At 50.2% G+C, this 21,105-nt stretch overlaps 1 protein-coding gene across 3 annotated transcripts in view; it reads right to left on the bottom strand.

Moving 5' to 3' along the window:
* The window catches only part of AACS (acetoacetyl-CoA synthetase), a 53,202-nt gene extending 45,207 nt beyond the window's left edge, over window positions 1-7,995 (bottom strand). For 2 of the 3 annotated variants that reach the window (XM_032876497.1, XM_032876498.1), the window contains exons 1-2: window positions 7,781-7,993; window positions 1,151-1,254 (exon numbers count right to left, since the gene is read on the bottom strand). In XM_032876497.1, the coding sequence (XP_032732388.1) occupies window positions 1,151-1,254; window positions 7,781-7,913 (237 nt within the window). In that variant the 5' untranslated portion in view covers window positions 7,914-7,993. Of the gene's footprint in view, window positions 1-1,150; window positions 1,255-7,780 lie in introns of all 3 variants that reach the window. The other variant, XM_032876499.1, reaches the window with a different exon arrangement.
* Between the last annotated feature and the right edge of the window lie 13,110 nt (window positions 7,996-21,105).

Genomic DNA, 21,105 nt, shown 5'->3' with positions numbered 1-21,105 from the left:
ACCCACCAGAGACGGGGCTGGGCTCCTCATCTCCTTCCTCAACACGATGGAACCTTGATGTCCTTCCCCAAGTGCCTCCACACAAGACTCTCAGAACAGTTCACCCCACACTTAAACAAGAACACAACGAAGTTATACACTGATTAACAGGACAGGCTTTCCTCAGATAGTCATCAACTGACAGCCTGAGGAGTTGGAACATTCCCTGAACTTCAGGTTTAAAAAATAATAAAACTATTGACAACTTAAAAAAACAACAATAATGTGAATGTATTTTTTTAAGATTTTATCTACGTATTTGACAGAGAAGAGCAGGAGAAGCAGCAGAGGGAGAGGGAGAAGCAGGTTCCTGCTGAGCAGAGAGCCTGACACGGGGCTCAATCCCAGGACCCTGAGATCATGACCTGAGCCAAAGGCAGATGCTTAATGACTGAGTCACCCAGGCATCCCAATAATGTGAATGTATTTAATAACAGCACTGAACCGAACACTAAAGTGGTTAAGGTTAACTAAAGGTTAAGATGGGAAATTGTGTTATATGTATTTTTTTTTTAAAGATTTTATTTTATTTATTTGACAGACAGAGATCACAAGCAGGCAGAGAGGCAGGCAGAGAAAGAGGAGAAAGCAGGCTCCCTGCTGAGCAGAGAGCCCGATTCAGGGCTCAATCCCAGGACCCTGAGATCATGACCTGAGCCGAAGGCAGAAGCTTTAACCCACTGAGCCACCCTGGCTCCCCGTGTTATATGTATTTTGTATTTTACCACAATATATGTATTTTATCACAATTAGATTGACCTCAACACAATTTTCTGCTAACTCTCTAGAACAATGATTTTTTCACACTGATGTGAGGTGTCAAAAGAAAATATGATTCAGGGACACCTGAGGGTGGCTCAGTGGGTTAAGCCTCTGCCGGCTCAGGTCCTGGGATCAAGTCCCGCATCAGGCTCTCTGCTCAGCAGGGAGCCTGCTTCCCCACCCCCCCCCACCGCCTGCCTCTCTGCCTGCTTGTGATCTCTCTCTGTCAAATAAAATCTTAAAAAAAAAAAAAAAAAAAAGAAAATATGATTCAGTATTCCCAAAAATGAACACTTCATTTTGGAACATAACCATGAAAAGGGAATGCTTAAGTAAAATCCCTACTTACCTCATCATACATGCGTGAGAAGACAATTCCACTGAATTTCCAGAACTCTGCCCAGAAGTCTGGATACGATTCAACTGACCAGTGGTATAAGTCATCATAATTTTCTAAAAATAAAATAAAATGGCACATGGGTCAAACCAAGCTTAGAAAGTTCTGGCAGCTCAGTGAGAAGACAGACACACCTAAGGAACTGCAGTTATGAGCGGTTCAAAGGTCTCCAACAAGAAATGGTCTGGGGAAGGTGGAGTATCTTAATTCTTGCCCCCCGCCCCCGAGCAAACCCACCACTGCTGGCCAGTGATGCTATATTCCAACCAATATGCCTAAGAACATGGACTCTGGAGCCACAAGGCCCGGGTTCAAATCCCGCCCGGGCCGTCTATTAGCTGTGTGACCTTTGGAAGTTACTTGAGCACACTGTGTCTCAGTTTCCCCGTCTGTGAAATGGAGATGGTTAAGAGCACCCCCTCTTGACAGGGCTATTGGGAGGACTTAAATAAGCATGAACACATGCACGAGACAGACACTAGAACAGAGCCTTGGGCTGAATGAGAACTCCGTTAAGCTTGCTACTATTACACTGTACAAACAGGAAAATCGTATCCAATAGATCCGAAAATCAGGAAGTGCAAAACTAGGAGCTTACCGATGACTTCTTGTGCCAGTAACAGTGTTTGGGGGGAGGGAAGAATGGTATTTATTTTATTTTAGTAAGCAACAAATTTGCATGATTCAAGATAACAAGAGTATAGAAGGTCATTCAGGAAAAGTCCTTTTCCATCTTGTCCCACAATCATCTAACTTTTCCTGCCCAGAAGTAACCAGTTAAAGAGATTTGTGCGTCCTTCCAGACTTTATGCATGAGTCAATATATCCTTCTCTCCAGCTTTTACACTAATGGAAAGCTCTTCCCACCGGGTTCCCATCCTGAGACCTGGGGAAAGTCCCTGCCCCTCACTGGCATGACCAGCAGCGTGTCAGGAACAGAAAAAAAATGGCCTAACGTGATGGCTGGACTGAATTCTCTCGCTGCCATCAGTCAGCTAAAGACTTAATGGTCCTCCCTGTTGCCAGTCCTGGGAGGGGCAGGGAGGGAGTACACAGAGGAAGGGGGAAATCTCTGAGAGCTGGAGCATGCTGCAGGGGAGGGGGCTGGGCCTAGCCACCAGGGCAGGGTGAGCACGCTGGGAGGAAGCCAAGTGGCAGGGAGGAGCTCTGGCGTGAGTGGGTCTGCGGCAGGGATGGAGAAGGATCAACTGGGACGAAATGGGGACAGGCGGCACAGAGGTCACAGAGAGATCAGGGAACTGGGGCTTCAGGCCACTTCCTCCAAGCCCCCGGAGAAGTGCCCTCCTGCCCCACCCACCTACTCAAGCCAGGGGCCATACAGCAGGTCAACAGAGCACTCAGGGAAAAACACGAGGCACCGGACATCGGGAACACCGGGGCCAACCGTGACTCTAGAGATCACGCGTGGGGACCTCAGGTAGGCCAGTCTGCCTCTCTGGGACTCAGTTTCCCTGTGTGTCACCTGGAAATCGACTGGAGGAGGGTATGGGTGCTCCCAGGACCGTGGAGTGACCCTGTGTTCCAGGGCGGGGGTGGGGGACCTGCATCAGAATCTCGGCTCTGCCACTTACTACAAGGACGGTGGGCAAGCTGCCCCACCCTCTGTGCCTCGGCACTGTCACCGGCAAGCTGGGGACAACAACAGTGACCCCAACGAGCAGGAGAGCGTTTGCTTAAAGACATAGGCTCCAGAGTGTGACCATCCGGGTTCAGATCCTGCTACTCTCCCTGTGAGCCCAGATGAGCAATCAGTCATCTCTGGACCCCGGTTTCTCCGCCATCAAAGGAAGAGAATGGGGGCTCCTGGGTGGCTCAGTGGGTTAAAGCCTCTGCCTTCAGCTCAGGTCATGATCCCAGGGTCCTGGGATCGAGCCCCGCATCCCCGCATCGGGCTCTCTGCTCAGCAGGGAGCCTGCTTCCTCCTTTCTCTCTCTGCCTGCCTCTCTGCCTACTTGTGATCTCTCTCTGTCAAATAAATAAATAAATAAATGAATAAATAAATAAATAAATAAAAGGAAGAGAATGGTACTTGTCACAGCATCACGGTCAGGACTGAGAGTCAAAACATACAAAGCACTAAGAACAGTGCTTGGCAGAGAGGAGTTACCTGGCGTGTCAGCCCCTAGAGTCATTGCTGGCTCGCAGGAGCACGTCCCACGCCAGACTAGTGGACAGGACGGTGTGGCCTAAGACCTGGGGACAGGGCTGTGCAAGTATACAGAAGGGTTCATGAGCAGGACTCTGGTCCAGAACGGGGGCGGGAGAGGAACCTCCACCCCACCCGCGCTGGGGAAGCCACACCAGGTAAACAGGCTGGCAGCTCCATTCCCTCCCAGTCTTTTGTTTGTTTGGTTTGGGTCACCTTGACCCTCATAAAGGGCAAAGAGTTCCAGCACCAAAAACTCCTCCAGGCTCCCACAAGAGATGGACCAGAAGTTTGACACCCACACCTCCACCGAAGGCTTCAAAAACCCATCAAGAGGGAGTTACCAGCAGCATCCCCGAGGGAGGAAGATGCCACCCACCTGTCAATCGGGGGCCCGAGTGGTCCCAACAGCCCCCTAACATCATGAAGACCATAGAGGACAGCAGAGAAATGGAAGGACTAGGTGCAGAGACTTATTCCCCACCGACGACCCAGCCAAGTCATCAGGGACCACTCTGTGGACAAGCAGGGGCCCCTTCCGGCTTCTGCTCACACACTCCTGGCCCCGCGCACAGGCTGCACCCCTGAAGCCCAAGTAACCCCCTCCACGGCCCCATGTGTTCCGTCTACACGGTGTTCATGAAGAACCCGAACTAGCTGCCAATGTCCTAAAGTCAGGTTTCAATGAAATTCTGTGTCCTTGCCTGGTCTGACACAGGAGAACAGCTGTGGCCGGCCCCTGCTTCCATCACCTGCCCTGACATCCCTGGGCTGTCCCCTCCCCACACTGAGCGGGACTCATCTGCATCACCAACAGGATAGTACGGAAATGACCGAGGGTGACTTCCAAGTCCAGGTCCTAGCAGAGAGCACAGCGCCCAACTTCCTCTCCTGGATCACTAAGGCACTGTCACACCACGTAGTGACAAGCAGCAACAGAGCTGGATGACAGCTGTCCCCCCACCCCCCCACAGGTGAGAGGCCACATAACGCAGCAGAGACTAATGATTCTGGGAAAAAACTACAGGTGGGCTACTCACAGCTGCAACATCCCAGCCAGGATGGAGCTGCTGCTTTCCCAGCTGGGGAACGGGGGTGCCAGCAGCTCCCACCTGGCCAGTTTACAGAGGACGGAGTCCTCGGATGCACAGAAAGCCCCCGCTACAAGTTGACTGGTATTGCCCCCATCGCCCGCTGGGTCCCCAGAAGCATCTGCATGTGCAAGTCCTGCTTTCCCTTCACCCCCTTCTTCCTCTCCACCTACAAGAATTTTCACCAGCCTGCACCTCTAAGTCTCAGCTCCAGATCTGGCCCGACAGAGCCAGCACGTGGCGGAGCGCCTGGGAGGCTGCCAGGGCGCCGGCGCTTGCTACTGACTCACCGGCAGCGCTGCCAGCCTGCACGAGCCTCCTCCTCCTGCTGCACTGGAGCTGTTTGGGACCAGGGGACCCAGCCTTCCCTTTGCAGGCAGATGCCCTCCCAGCTGCTGGAGCGTGGACCTGATCAAAGCTTGCAGCCCACTCGAAGACACGCAGCCCAGGCCACCAAACCAGCAGGCACTTTGAAGCGGGTGTCCCTCCCCGAATCACGGGGGGCTGGTGCGGGCAGCACGCGAGGCGGGGGGGGGCGGGTCTCGCGAAAGAGGCCTCACATCACAGGCACGTAGGCTGGGCGGCATCTGGGAGCCGCTCCATAGGTGATCCGGGTCCCCCCGCCCCAGGTCTACAGGGGCTTGCGGGGAGTTCTCAGGTGAGCTCCGCTAGAAGCGGTAACAAAAAAAAACAACCGATGGCCCCAGTAGCAGGAAAAAGAGCCCAGGCCGGCCAGCTCCTGAATCGCGGGGACAGAAACCTCACGCCAACCACAGTCTTGGGGGACAGTCTCCTCGTGCCCAGGTAGCCAGGCAGGAGACTGCCCCCCCAGCCGTCCGGCCTCGAGGCTGAACACAACGGAAGCACCTGGTGAAGATGCGGCCCTTGCTCTCTCTCCGTACAAGGAGTGACGGCATTGCTCAATACCGCATACCACTACACACAACACCGGGGATGCGGGGGGGGGGGGGGGGGGGGGCGCTCAGAGGCTACAAGTTCAAGGGCACAGCCTTTAAGACTTAGAATCCTCAGAGTTCCTGAAAAGGCGAAGCAGAATGAAAGTCGAAATTACATGCATCTGGAGAGCTGACGAAAGGAGAAAACATTCGAAGACAACGATCAAAAACAGGGCAGCACGTGAGTTGGCTCTTAAAGGCCCAAACCTCCAGGGCCGGGCTTCTGGAAGGGAGAGAAGCGGCAGGCTGGCTCAGCCCTTGGGAGTGGAAGGGGAGGAGGAGACAAATGCCAAGCTCGAAAGCCTCCCATACCAAGAGGTGAACCCCACTCAGCCCCGCTTCCCAGCACCACGTGGAGACACAGACCCAGCATCACAGGCCTTTGGGTTTTCAAACAAAGTTGGAAATCCTGCCTTATCTATGCAGTCTCTAGCATGTGAGCCGCCCCAGCCAAGTCTTCAGGTCCAGTCTGGGCCCAAGCAGGCCACCAGTGCCTGGCAGTGTTCACAGAGTGACCCACGGGCCAGCCAGGTGCAGGGGACCACTGGGCCTGAGGGCCTCCAGTCACCCTCACACCAGCCACTGACGTGGCTCCTCTCGCCATGCCCATCTTACAGCCGGGGAAAGTGAGGCTCGGGAAGATCCGCTGACTTCCTCGTGATCACAGCGAGAAGTGGTGGAGCCAGTTTGAAATCCAGGTGGTCAGGCCAGAGTGTCTCGCCCGCATCACAACTCGTGTGCAATCGTTTCCTAAAGCGGCACAGCCAGTTAAGCCCGGGAGAAGAGTATTATGCTACTGATGGCACAGGAACAGGAGACAGAATGGAGCAGAGTTTACGCAGACGCATGCTCTTGGCTCTTCTTAGGGGAGAAGGAATCAGGTCTGTTCTCCCCCAGCCCGACACACGTTAATTTACCAACTACTACCTGAGAAGCTCCCGAGTAATAAGCCACATCCGTCTCCAAGGTGCTCCCTGTCTAGGGAGCAGGAGGGAGGGAGGGAGAGAGCTGGGTCCCCCAAGGGAAGGGACTCAGTGGAAGCTACACATCCATCCTACGGGGGAGGGCTTGGAAGCTGCCAGGTGGCACTGTCTGACATTCCGTGGTCAACAAGGGGCCATTGTGAGCCTCTGCGCCAAGGAGTGACAAAGTCAGACCTGTGCTCCGGCAAGGCAAGCAGCGTGTACCGAAGGGAGGAGGAAGGAAAAGCAGGAAGCAGGGAAGCCAGCCAGTGTTCAGGGGGGAGGGAACAAGGCCCCCACGGAAAGGGGGGGATTAAGAAGGAAGGTAGTGTTGCTGAGGACTGCCTAGGCAGGGAAGACGACCTAGTCTCCACTTCTGGGAGGATGGCGGAGAACGGTGATGCCCTGGACAGGAATACAGGAGTCCCAGAAGCCAGCTGAGGGCCACGAAGGGGAAGAAAGTGCCCATGAGGAGCTGAAAAGCCCTGAAGGAAGTCGGACAAGCCCGCCAGAGCTGGAGGGAAGCGCGAGCAGGTGCTTCTCAGCCAGAAAAAGAGCCTCGTCCACCTAGCCCACATGCAGCCTGGTCAGGCGGTTTCTGAGAGCCAGGGTGGCGGCTGGAGGGAGGGCCCGTGAGTAGGTCTGCAGCCGGCTGGGAGTGTAAACAGGAGGGGAAGGAGGCTCGCCCCAACCCCAAAGGCTGTACCTGACCTTCCTTCCCCTAGGTGCCTGAATTCCACGCTAGCCCTTTAGCAAACTCAGGCTGGGGAGACTAGGAGGGGACAACACAAGGTGATACTGGCAGGCAAGAGGACCCCACAAACACAGGAGAAGAGCTAGAAGTCAGAAAGCCCCCATGTCTGGGAGGAAGCTCCCCCCAGGCCAGAGTACAAGACCCCAGGGAGCGCCTCACCTCACAAGTAGAAGACTAGCAAGGGATCTCAGTCCCCAGGGTTCCAAGGCAGGGTGGGGGTGGGGTGGGGGGCATGAGGGGAAGCGGGGGCAGGTGGGGACCCCTCCCAGGGACATAGAACCCCCCTCCCAGGGACATAGATGCTACAGTCAGAAGGATCCTGCACAGACAAGGGGGCAAACCCCACCGCCACAAAGCTCCCACGCCCTGGAGAGGGAGCCCCCACTATTCCGGTGGCTCCTCCAAGCCCCGGAACAGGGAAAAACTGAAAATCCGGGGATTATTCCCACGAGCAGCAGGGGCCTTGACAGCAACGCCCGGGAGAAGGCGGCGCCCCGGTCCCCAGAAGGGGAGTCCCCCTGCCAGGGGGCCCTTCGGATCCCGAGGGGGTGCCAGACTTCTGGAGGCCACGGCCCGGGGCGGGGCGAGGGTGAGGGTTGAGTGGAGAGGCGGTGGTGGCCGCGGAGCCCCCGGGCCGCGTGCCGGCACTCACCCAGCGCCAGGCCGCTGGCGGCGCCCGCGACCGCCCGGAAGCGGTCCATCTGCGTGTTCTTTTTGCTGTCAGGCTCCCACATCACCTGGCACTCCAGGATCTCCTCCCGGCCGGCCCGCGGCTGCTTGGACATGGCTACGGCGGGGGTGGCGTGCGCTGCGCTGGGACCGGGAACCCGGCTGGGAGCGGGCCAGGGGCAGCAGGCGGGGCGGCGGGGTCCCGGGGAGTGGGGTCAGCCGCACCGACCGGCGACAGGCAGCGCGACTGAGCGCTGCGCGGGCGCCGTCCGCGGGATCCCCGGCCGGCCCCGCCCCCATCAGGCCCCGCCCCTCTCCGGCCCCGCCCCTCCGCGTGTAACCCTCCGCCGGTGCCCAGCCTCGCAAAGGAGTGCTCGCCGCCGCGCCCAGCTGCCGCCGGGACTCGAACCCGCGCGCGCGCGCGGTGGGTGGAGCTGCGCAGGCGCGTTGCTCCCGAGTTCCCCATCCTTACCTGGCGCAGGAAGGAGTTAAAGCAGCACCGGAAGCAGGGAGCTAGAGGCTGTGGCTCGTTCCTGTGCTCATTCATTCGCTATTGATTTGTTCTTCCTGCGGATTATTTACCGAGCGCCTGGTGGGTACCAGGCCCGGTGCAGGGCTGTGCGGATACAGCAGTGAAGGAAGCAAAATTCCTGCCCGGGGTCAGCAGGAGAGAAGAAGTGGAGAAGATGCCCTATATACGTCATACATAGCATAACGCATACAATAAAATATATGGTACACCAATGAGTGTCGTATAGATAATACGTATACGGTTATCCATATAATAAAAAGTGTTAATTACTATGGAAAGAAAGCAAGGAAGGATAGAAAAAACGGAAAGAGGAGTGTTTCTATTTAAATAGAGTTGTCAGGGAAGAGCCCACTGAAAAGGTGACTTGAAGCAAGTGACAGGTGTAATGAGCTCTTCAGTATCTGGGGGAAAGTTTCCAGACGGAGATGACAGCAGGTGCAAAGACCCTGAGGCAGGAGTGTTGGGTGTGGTTAGAGAACTAGTGAAGTGTCCAGCCTTTTTCTTTGACTTGAGAGACCTGGGGTAGAAGATAAAATCAATGAAGGAAGAATGGCAGCACAAGTGGCCCCTGAGAATCATGAAGACCAGCTTTTACCATGGGCAAGATGAGATCACTGAGGGTTTTGAGCGGAACAGGGTCATGTTCTGACTGTAGCTGTAATAGGAACTCCTCTGGCTGCTGAGTTGAGAATAGATTTCAGGGAGCAGGTATATAAGCAGGGAGACCAGTTAGGATGATGTTAAAAGAAATGATGGTGGGGCACTTGGGTGGTTGAGCTGGTTGAGCATCTGCCTTTGGCTGGGGCCATGGTCCCAGGGTCCTGGGATCAAGCCCTGCAGGGGGCTTCTTGCTTGGCAGGGACTCTGCTTCTCCCTCTCCCGCTCCCCCTGCTGTGCTCCCTCTCTTTCTCTCTCAAATAAATAAATAAAACGTTTAAAAAGAGAGAGAGAGAGATTATGGTGGCTGGACCAAGTGGCAGATGTGGAAATAGAAAAATGGGACTTGGGGCATATTTTGAAGGTTTATTTATTGCATTCCTACTGTATGTTGGTTAGCACTGTGCTAAGGACCTCCCTGTATTCCTTGTAACTTATTCTCAGAGCAACCCAGTCAGCTTCTCCGGGGCACACTTTTTTTTTTTTTCCGGTGTTGGGGTTATATGAAGCAACCCCACCACTAAATCAGAAACAGCTTCCGCCTCTCAATCGCCATGAATAAAATCAGTTCTCATTTGAAACAGGATGCTTGCTATATAAACATGACTTCCAGAATACCTCATTCCCTTGACCTCAAAGTCCTAAGGCCAGCTCTGGCTCTGTGTTTGAGTCATCACCTTTGTGAAGGCATGAGTTCATCTTGACCCGGAAGGAGAGTCATCTTTGAAGAATTCATGTTTATTTCTTGGACACTGGAATGCAAATTCCACAGGAGCAAAATCCTTGTTTCACCAGTTCAGCACGGTTCCCAGAGCCTGATCAATAACAGGAGATCAATAAATAGTCATTCATTCAGAAATGCCTAGCGTGTGCTTGCCATGGGCTAGGAAGGGGAGTTCTGCTATGTAAAGCATAGATCTCCTCTTCCTGGGGCATGCAAATCGGAGTTTCAGTAGGGGATTGGCCATTTCTCATCGAGTGGGCAGAGGGCTGGATTTATATGCCTGATGACCACTTGATTCATCCTTAATCCCTTCAGCCTGGCCCACCCAACCAGGACAGCCTCTGTAGGGGAACCAAAGGGAGAGGTAAGCTATAGCCAAAATAACTGGGTACTTGGTCATCACCCTTTCAACACTTCGAGACACACGCAAACCTTTGGAAATACCTTTTCAGGCCTCACCTTGCTGTCCCATATCCTTCTTAACAAGATCAAAGAGGGGGAAAAAGAAGAGATTCAAAAAAGTTCTTCCCATTTAAAATGGAGACATTGGGGCACCCGGGTGGCTCAGTCGGTTAAGCATCTGCCTTCCACTCGGGTCTCAGTCCTGGGGTTCTGGGATCGAGCCCTACACCGGTCTCCCTGCTCAGCTGGTTGTCTGCTTCTCCTCCCTCTGCCTATCACTCCCCCTGCTTGTGCTCACACACACTCTCTCTCTCTCTCACTGTCAAATAAATAAATAAAATCTTTAAAATAAATACATAAATAATAAAATGGGAACATTGTTGGAAGGGCCTTTCTTGACCAAGAACCTTACACTCTCTGTTGCATGTGCAAACTTCCTTGCGTCTCTGCAATTACCTTCTTCCCCTAGTACCTGTTGCTTAGTTTTGACTTAAGGATCTGGACTGGTACTTTTGGGTTTTTGTTTGTTTTTGAGAGAGAGGGAGAGAAACAGTGCATGCATGGGGTAGGCCACAGAGGAAAAGGTAGAGAATCTTTTTATTTTTTTTTTAAGACTTGATTTATTTTCTTGAGAGAGAGAGCATGTGAGAGAGAGAGAGAGAGCACATAGGGAGAGGGAGAAGCAAACTCTCCACCACGCAGAGAACCCAACTTGGGGCTTGATCCCAGGACCCCGAGATCATGACCTGAGCCGAAGGCAGAGACTCAACCCACTGAGCCACCCAGGAGCCCCAGGGGGAGAGAATCTTAAGCAGACTCCATGACCCTGAGATCATGATCTGATCTGAAATCAAGAGCCGGAGACTTAACTCATGGAAGCACTGAGACGACCCTAGATTGGTTCTACATATACACCACACTCCCGACCTGTGCTCCCCGCTCCTGTTCTAGGTACTTCAAAACTTCTTAACAGAATACAGAAATTTGCCAGGTCAGATGCCCTCTCACTTCATCAGAGGGCTGACCTTCCAGTCATTTCTTCGGAATGCATCCTGCTGTTCCCTCACATATAAGTTCACCTACATTCCTTTTTATTTCTTCCACCCTGGTGTGCATTAAGTTGGGCTTTCCATCTTTCAAAGGTCTCACTATTATAAGGTGACCATTAACCAATATAGGAAATGATGAAAACATATTGGGTCCTCTGGGATACATTGAAGGCAACTTCAAGAGAAAAGCATGAGTGTTTGGAAGTGGAGAAGAGTTTTCCAAAAAGGCCCAAACCGGTGGTCTGGAAGAGGAGTGCCACCATGGTTGGGGTACAAGTCAAGGCTATCTGAAAGTCCACATGGTTTTGACAATATGAATCTCATTTTCCTCCTCTCTTCCCAAAGCATGATATTTCTCTGTCCACATAGAAAGAAATGCCATAATGCTATTGTGCAGCTGGAAAAGAAACCAAAATATCTGTCCTCAGAGAGATAGCTGGGAAGTAACACCAGCTCTGAGAGCTACTCACCTGCTTGAAACACCACAAAATCCAACTTTGGAGTCTCTCCTAAGAGGATTGTGCTCAACCCAAGTGATCGTATCCTGACATAAGTTGACATTTCATCATAGGCTTAAATGGACATCTTTTTTTTTTAACTGAGGGCTTTATGGGCACTTGGGTGGCTCAGTCAGTTAAGTGTCTGCCTTTGGCTCAGGTCATGATCCCAGGGTCTTGGGATGGAGCCCGGCATCAGGCTCCCTGCTCAGTGGGGAATCTGCTTGTCCTTGTCCCTCTGCTCCCCACCGCCCTTGTGCCTGCGCTCTCTCTCTCTCTCACTTGCTCACTCTTTCTCAAATAAATAAATAAAATCATTTTTAAAATAAACTGAGAGTTTTAGGGGTGCCTGAGTGGCTCAGTGGGTTAAGCCTCTGCCTTCGGCTCAGGTCATGATCTCGGTCCTGGGATCGAGAGAGGACATAGTAAGTGCAAAGGCCCTGAGTTATGCTTGGCACAATCAAATAGAAGCGGGTATCTGGGACCTTGAGATGCCACTGGGAAAGGACTGTGGATTTTATTTCAAATGTGATTAGAAGCCTTTGGAAAGTTTTGAGTCGGGGAGTGATGTGACATATATTTTGAAAACATTATTCTAGCTGCTGTGCCATAATAGAGTGAGTGGGGTTGAGTTTGAGTAGGATGGAGGGAGATAATGCAGAGGTTCACATGGGGTATCATGGGGCTTGACTAGGGTGGAAAGGTGGGAGATACTGAGAAGGGGAGAGAGAGAGATCCAGGTACCTGTATATGAATATAAGCTCAGAGATACATCTTTAAATATCTATCTGTACGTAGAGATATTTTGGATATATCTATCCAAGAGGATATCGTGTGGGGTCAGATAGTAGATAGCAGTGCTTGGGGGCCAGACAGGATGAGAACAACTTCTGGCATAGAAGTGATATTCCCCACGTCATAACCAAAGGAGGAATGCTTAGGATCTGGTGGAGAAAAGACAAGAAGGGGCAATGAAACTGACATATTTCCATTTCCTACAGCTGCTGACACACGAGGCTCTCTTGGGCTGGTCTGGGAGAAAGGTGAAGAGTGAGTCCAATTTCCCTGAGTTCATCAGGCAAAAGGGTTGTTGGAGGATTTCTTTTTCTGGCCTCTGGGGTATAGTTGTCTCAACCCTCCCCAGCCACACACCAAGCTGTGGAAATCCAGTGGAAGGCAGCTACCAAGGGCCAGATGTGCCTAAAGGGATGTCCCGAAGTTCAACCATCTCCTCTCCAACCACAGAAGAAAGCAGAGGGGGAAATGTGGTCACAACGCAAGAAGAGGGGTACATAGGTGGTGGGACAGTCATCCAATGAATACTATGCAGCAGCCAAAGGGGGATGCTCTGTATGTAGATGGGGAGGCACAGTGAACAATATGTTGAGCAAAAAAGCAAGCCTCAGAAGTGTACAGACTTTTACAGAAAGGGAAAAAGCAGGCAAAACCCAAAATATCTGGTTTAGGAATACATACATGTTAAAGAAACATAAAAAAAAAAATGCAAAGAAATGTTTATCAATACTCAGGGCACAGGATTCTTCCAGGAGAAGGGAGTGGATTTAGGGAGGGGCTTCCAAGATACTGGCCACACCCTATTACACAGGGTTGCGGGAACATGGTGCACATTTATTAATCTTTAAAATGCACATACATACTGGGGCACCTGGGCGCTCAGTGGGTTAAGCCTCTGCCTTTGGCTCAGGTCATGATCCCAGGGTCCTGGGATCGAGCCCCATCTGGCTCTCTGCTCAGCGGGGAGCCTGCTTCTCCCTCTCTGCCTGCCTGCTCTCTGCCTACTTGTGATCTCTCTCTCTCTGTCAAATTAATTAATTAATTAATTAATTAAAAACAAATAAAAATAAATAAATAAAACATACCTACATACTATATCCAGTCTTTTTGTAGGCATTGAACTTTTCACAATTAAAAGTAAATAAATGAGGGACCCCTGGGTGGTTCTGTTAGTTGAGCATCTGACTCTTTTTTTCCTTTTTAAAGATTTTATTTATTTATTTGACAGACAGAGATCACAAGCAGGCAGAGAGGCAGGCAGAGAGAGAGGAAGGGAAGCAGGCTCCCTGCTGAGCAGAGAGCCAGACGTGGGGCTTGATCCCTGGGATCATGACCTGAGCCGAAGGCAGGGGCTTTAATCCACTGAGCCACCCAGGCACCCCAAGCATCTGACTCTTGATCCCAGCTCAGGTCTTGATCTCATGGTCATGAATTCAAGCCACATGGTGAACTCCACACTGGGCATGGAGCCGAAGAAGAAAAAGAAGAAGAAGGGGAGGAGGAGAATGAGGAGGATGAGGAGAAGGAGAAGAAAAAGAAGAAGGGGGAGGAGGAGGAGGAGAAAGAACAAAAAAAAAAGAGAGAGAGAGAGAAAGAGAGAAGAGAAGGAAAAGAAAAAGTAAATAACAAAAACCCTGGCGACATCAATGACTGTCTTATGTCACCAAGGCTGGACTGAAAAATTGTAAACAAACTTCAAGTCTGTCAATAGGAGGAAGGCTAGTAAAGTGCAGTACACTCCAGACCTTGCGGTATTGCGTGCATCAGTTAAAAATAGTAAGATCGACCTAAAATAGCATAGTTCTCAAAGAGATGGTTCAGGAGGAAAAGCAAGTTGCAGAACAAGATCTACAGCTATAGAAAAATTCATGTAAAATACCACTTATGTTTAAAAATGTATATTTCTGCTTTGGCATATGTAACAGATATTCTCCACATGCTAATATGTGTTGTAGGAAAGATCTTATAGGGGGTGGAGGGATGGCCCTTCCGAAAGATATGTCCACCTGGAACCTGGGAACATGACCTTATCTGGAAAAAGCATCTTTGCAGATGTAATTAAGGCACAGATCTTTTTTTTTTTTTTTTTTAAGATTTTATTTATTTATTTGACAGACAGAGATCACAAGTAGGCAGAGATGCAGGCAGAGAGAGAGAGAGGAGGAAGCAGGCTCCCTGCTGAGCAGAGAGCCCAATGCCGGGCTCGATGCGGGGCTCGATGCGGGGCTCGATCCCAGACCCTGAGATCATGACCTGGGCGGAACGCAGAGGGTTTAACCCACTGAGCCACCCAGGCGCCCCAAGGCACGGATCTTGAGATAAGATCATTCTAGATTGCCCACATAGCCCCTAAAGCTAATGACAAGTGTCCTATTCTTATTTATTTACTTTTAATTGTGAAAAAATGCAATGCCAGAATTGACCAGATTTACCAATTTACCAGAAAATGATGTTTTATGGCATAACAGTTTTGAATTTGATTCAGAGAATAAGCATTGCTCCCTCCCCACAAACACCAGAGCTAGCCAGCCAGGCGGAGCATAATGAGATGAAAACACCCAAAACTAACACTCAAGGTCTTCCAGCAGGATGTTCCTGAAGAGACTGAGTAAAAATATATTCGTGAGACACATTTTCTATTCAATATTCAAGAAAAACAATCAGAAGATTAAAGGCTTATGCTCTGAATAGAATTCAAGACTATTATGCCATAAAACATCATTTTCTGGTAAATTGGTAAATCTGGTCAATTCTGAAAAAAAAAAAAAAACACAGAATTGGTTGTTTGCCATATTGGCTTTTGGCAAATTGAGTTTTGAAGCCCTGGACAACTTCTGCTGGGATCACCTGGGACAGACGTCTGTCACTAGTTCAGATGCCACCCCCTCAAATGGGCCTTCCCCAGCCAGCCAGTAACTATGTAAGCAAACCTCCCATCTTCTGCAGGAAATCTGCGCAGTACTTAATTTTTCTTCCTTCATAGTACAAGTCTAAGTCATCTTGATTATTAACTTCTTCACTTTTTAATCTTTATTTTTTGAAGACTTTATCTGTCAGAGAGAGAGAGAGAGCTTGTGCGCACACAAGCAGGGGGGATGGGAGGCAGAAGGAGAATCAGGCTCCCCATAAGCAAGGAGCCCGACGTGGGACTCGATCCTAGGACCTGAGCCACCCAGGCATCCCTAATCTTTTTTTTTTAAGATTTTATTTATTTATTTGACAAAGAGAGGGTGAGATAGCATGAGCTGTTGGGGGGGCGAGGAGATGCAGAGGGAGAGAGAGAAGCGGACTCCCCAGCGAGTTTCTTACTGCTTTCTGTGTGACACTCAGCTCCTGATCATCACCTACAATCTGGTGATATACTATGAACAGGGTTCTAGACAGTACTTAAACCTTATTAGCCTAGTACACTCACGGTGAAACAGACATTCCCACCGGCAAAGGCCTCATTTAATACTAAAGAGATTTAGATCAGCCATACAAGCCATCCAACATTTGCTATGGTTTCCCTCTGGCTTGTTTTTTAACAGGGCAAGGAAAGGTGACCAGATGAGGTGACTGCCCACCCTCTGGCTTGATTAGGCTTCTTTCTCCTCTTAGGTAAGTGTAAAGTTCTCAGTATAGAAGCCAGACTTCAAGAGAAAGGATATTGAAAAATACCCCATCTCCGGGGGATTCTGCTGCCTGTATGATGAAGAAAGGGGCTGGGTGGCGTAATAAGAGGCAAAGTCCACAAGGCATGTGGGTGGCTCAGTGGGGTAAGTGTGAGGCTCTTGGTTTTGGCTCAGGCCTTGATCTCAGGGTCTTGGGATCAAGTCCCGCTTGGGGCTCTTGGCCTGCCAGGGAGTCTACTTACCAATTCTCTCTCTCTCTCTCTCTCTCTGCTCCTGCTCATGCGCTATCTCTGTCTCAAATCAATAAATCTTGGAAGGAAGGAAGAAAAAAAAAGAAATGGAGCCTCGGGACACCTAGCTCTGGCGGTAGCCTGTGACTCTTAATCTCAGGGTCCTGCCTTGGAGCCCCACGTTGGGTGTAGATATTACTTAAATAAATAAACTTTAAGAAGCAAGTGCTTATTTTCTCACACACACAGTTCCTTCCCTCTTTATACCATCTCGTGCGCAAGTAGTCCAAGTCCTCCCAAAGGCCGCTCCTTGTTTGGAAACCTTCCCAACCCAACCCATCTCGGTGCATGGGGTACCCAGACCCTGCCTGCTCCGGGCCTGTTTTCAGCCTGAGCTCCCACCACCAAGCGAATGACGTCCTCTGGGTCCCGCAAGCCCCCAGGAAGCACCTGGTTCCTGCCAGCTGCCTCCCGGCTGCACCAGCAGCTCCGAGCAGACTCGCGAAGCACCCAAAAACCCGAGGATTCCGAGTCTCTCTCATCTGTGTCATGGAGCCTGTATTGCGCACTTCTTTCGTGCATTTCGGGCGAGGTAAGCCTTTTATTTACTTGCATTCATGATTCCTCTTGGTGCTTTGTGGATTTTTGTTTGTTTTTGTTTTAATGCATTCTGTAGGATGCCACGCCAAAGTGTGTATCTGCGGGAGGGGTCCTGGGAAGCGGGGAAAGCCCCCTGCGGACAAGGCTGCCCGGAACCGCTAGTCTCTTCCCCGACTTGGCGCGCGGGTGACTACGCCCACCCCCGCCTCCCATGACCTCCCGCCGCCTCCCGCCGCCTCCAAGCGCACAAGCCAGCCCGCCCGGCGGAAGGATCCGACCCACCCGTCCGCACCACACTCGGCCCGCACTCTGATTGGCTGGCGGAGAGCTGGCCTCACATCAGCCCAGGCGGCCGCGCGGCGGAGAGCTGACCTGAGCACCAACCAATCGCAAGGCGCTCGGGTTCGTGAGGCGCGCCTCTCAGCCAATCCAAAACGGGAACCGGAAAAAGGCGTGCCCAATCGGAGCTGGGTAGGAGGGCGGGGTCACCCTTCGACCGTGAAGGCCGACCGCTGTCACCTTGACAACCCTGCGAGTTGGGCCGGTCCCACCGGTCTGTCTTCCTCGAGTCCTCCAGGAGTCACCCTGGGCCTCCCTGCCTCAGCGCCTGGGGCTGCGCTCGGCTGGGAAGAGTCAGGACACTCGTTCTTCCCGGTCCGCATTCTGCTGTGATGCTGAGGCGCCCGACGGCGCGGCTCGGCGCACGTGGGGCATCGGCGGGAGCCCCGTCGGGGGTGGGGGGCGATACGAAGTCCTCAGTCCGGAAGTGCTTGTGATAATGTCATCTCCAGTCAGGACAGTCCAACTCGAAACCAGAGCCGACTGAAATAAATATAAAAAAGTACCGAACTAGGGGCGCCTGGGGGCCTCAGTAGGTTAAGCCTCTGTCTTCTGCTCAGGTCATGATCTCAAGGTCCCGGGATCGAGCCCCGCATCCAGCTCTCTGCTCAGTGGGGAGCCTGCTTCCCCCCCCAACCCGCCCCCCCCCGCCTCTCTGCCACTGCTGCCCCCTTTTGTGGCTATTGTCACCATTCTACTCTTTTAGATGTTTTCTTTTTCTAATTGTATTTTTATATTATATTTTATTATATATATGATATATATAATATAATTATTTTATATTATTAAATTTATCTTATTTTAATATTTTTATTTTTTTTAAATTTTAATTTATTTTATTAGCCCAATGCAGGGCTCGATCCCAGGACTCTGAGATCATGACCTGAGCCGAAGGCAGAGACTTTAACCCACTGAGCCACCCAGGCACCCCGAAGTTAATAAAATTAATTAAAAAAAATAATAATACTTACCCTCACTGTGTCACAACTAAAGTAGGACAAAGGAGGTGTTTAGAAAAAATTAAATAAATAAATAAATAAAACAAGCTTATCCTTTAGATGAATGATGTAAATGGTGTATTTGATGTAAATTTTCATTCCATCACCGATAGGTTGGTTTCAAAGTTTCTACGCTAATGGAAAGATGGAATGAATTAACAGCCTAATTCCTCGAAAACTCGAGGCAAAACTGAACCCTTAATGTCATATTGTGTTTATTCTGTTACATTGGATAATAATGTTATGTTGTTATAAGTTATACTGCGTCATATGTACAATAATGTCACATTGCGTTACACAATAATGTTGTTATTTTATTATATAATAATGTTATATTGTGTCAAATGCTTATAATAATGTTATATTATGTGTTATATTTTATAATAATGTTATATAGTATCAGATTTGCACTAGATGCAACAACTTGCATGAAAGTCATAGAAACACAAGGGTTGTGGGTTGTTGTTTTTTTTTTAAGATTTTATTTATTTGACAGAGACAGCGAGAGAGGGAACACAAGCAGGAGGAGTGGGAGAGGGAGAAGCAGGCTTCCTGCTGAGCAGGGAGCCCGATGTGGGGCTGGATCCCAGGAACCCGGGATCATGACCTGAGCCAAAGGCAGACACCTAATGAGTGAGCCACCCAGGCACCCCACACCAGAGGACTTAATGTAAATAACTCACCTTAAGTAGTGCAGGTGGTCAATAAGGGAAAGGCTAAATAAACTGTGGCATATCCACAAGATGGGATACTAGCCACAGAATGTGACAGCTGACTGAGACACATGTACAAAAATACCAGACTCTAGAAAAGAGTAGATAATATGCTATAGTTAGTGTTAAAGAATGGTATATACATATATGCTTGTGTTGTCACTGGCTATCCCTAGCAGGAGTCATAAGAAACTGGTGACTGGGGTCGCCTTGGGGACAGAAAGGTGGTGGGCAGACCAGGCAGGAGCGAGATTCCGGATTCACTGAACACACTTTCGTACCTCTGAAGCGTGTACTATGTGATTGCTTGCCTTTGCCAGAGAGCCACACACTTTGTGGTTCAGGACTGTTACATACTGTTTGTCACCCCACTCCATTCATATGTAGAACCCTAAGCCCTAAACCCTACCCCCCAGTGTGCTAGTATGAGGAGGTGGGGTCTTCGGGAGGTAATGAGGTCATGAGTGTGGAGCCTCATGGGTGGGATTAGTGCCCTCCTAAAGGAGACCCCAGAGAGCCCCCTCATCCCTTCCACCACATGAGGACACAGGGAGAGAGGACTGTCACCTAAGAGCCAGGAAACAGACCTCACCAGGCACTGACTCTCTGGCCCCTTGACCTTGGACTCCCCAGCTTCCAGAACACTGAGAAATAAATATTTATGAACGCCTGGGTGGCTCAGTGGGTTAATGCCTCTGCCTTGGGCTCAGGTCATGATCTCAGGGTCCTGGGATCGAGCCCTGCATTGGGCTCTTTGGGAACCTGTCTTCCCCCTCTCTCTCTCTGCCTGCCTCTCTGCCTACTTGTGATCTCTGTCAAAGAGATAAATAAAATCTCAAAAAAAATAAAAAAAGAAGAAAGAAATATTTATTGTTTAAGTCACCCAGTCTGTGGTACTTTTGTAACAGAAGTCCAAAGAGGACCTTTTTACACCCTTTTAACTTACTAGGAATCTCAAAAGCTTTTGTTTCCTGGGTTATATCTACCCATAAGGATTAACAATAAAGTTAGAAATAATTTCACAAAATTAAAAATAAAAAGTGAGGAAACCAACCAATACATGCATTAATTTAAAAATAACAATGATAGCCGTGCTTATCTGGCTCGGTCGGTCGAGTGTCCGATTATTGGTGTCGGCTCAGGTCACAATGTCAGGGTCTCGAGAGCGAGCCCGGTGTAGGCTCCCTGCTGGGTGTGGGGTTGGCTTCAGATTCTCGCTCTCCCTCTCCTTCTGCCCCTCCCCCTCTCTAGAAAATAAAATAACAGTGCTAAACCCAGAGCACACTACCATAAACAACGTATTTGTATGAAAAATACCTATATTTGGGGGGGGGAACGGAAGAGGGGCATTGGTCTATAATCTGTTAATCTTAAGGTCTATCTTAATCAAAGACTGCTGGCTCCATGCCCGTGTCACCGCTCATCAGTTACACTACCCTAGCTGGTACCCCCTGGAAAACCCCTTTGCATGTTCGTGACACAGTGAAAGTAGAAAATGCAAATGACTAATTATTAATAGTATTTTATGTTACTAGAGGAACTCAGACCACACTCAGGACTGCAGGCCTATCCCAAGGAGTGAATGAACTATTTCCAAGCCTCCAACGGAGGGCTCCTCCATCCTAAAATGAAATAAAATAATATATGTATTTATATATATATTCATAGGCATGTGAGGGTAACATTCAAATGATTTTACACAATTCACACAGGGTGTTCTAAGCCATACAAGAAAAGGATGTGGAAACAAAGGGAGGCAACACTGCAAGTCTTTTTGAAATCTAAGTTGATAAGAACACAATTGGTTTTGTCTGATTCCTGAGGCAAAAAAAACGATTTCACTCTCCCTGTGACAAGATCTTAAGTCCTAGGAAAACAATGGCCTCTTTGAATGGAATAGGGAATCCTGAGACCCCTGAAAAACAAACACATCCAGAAGATACCAGTCCAAGCTGGGAATTCTCCTGCACGTGTAATAACCTGTAAGCGTTAAGTGAAGCTCCCGCTTTCCGAGCGCGGCTGGAGACAGGAAAATCTCCAAAGGCACGTATCTGCAAATTCTCAAGCTGTCGGGAGGAAAGACTGCTCCGTGTAAACGCTGATAGAACAGAAGGGGCTCTCCATGCCTCCACGGGCGGCGTGCAGGGACACTGGACGT

Source organism: Lontra canadensis, unplaced genomic scaffold (genome assembly GCF_010015895.1).
Source record: "Lontra canadensis isolate GAN:19392208 unplaced genomic scaffold, GSC_riverotter_1.0 scaffold58, whole genome shotgun sequence".
In the NCBI taxonomy this organism is placed as follows: Eukaryota; Metazoa; Chordata; class Mammalia; order Carnivora; family Mustelidae; genus Lontra; species Lontra canadensis.
Note: the sequence above shows the minus strand (reverse complement) of the source record. Positions and strands in the feature narration are given on the sequence as shown.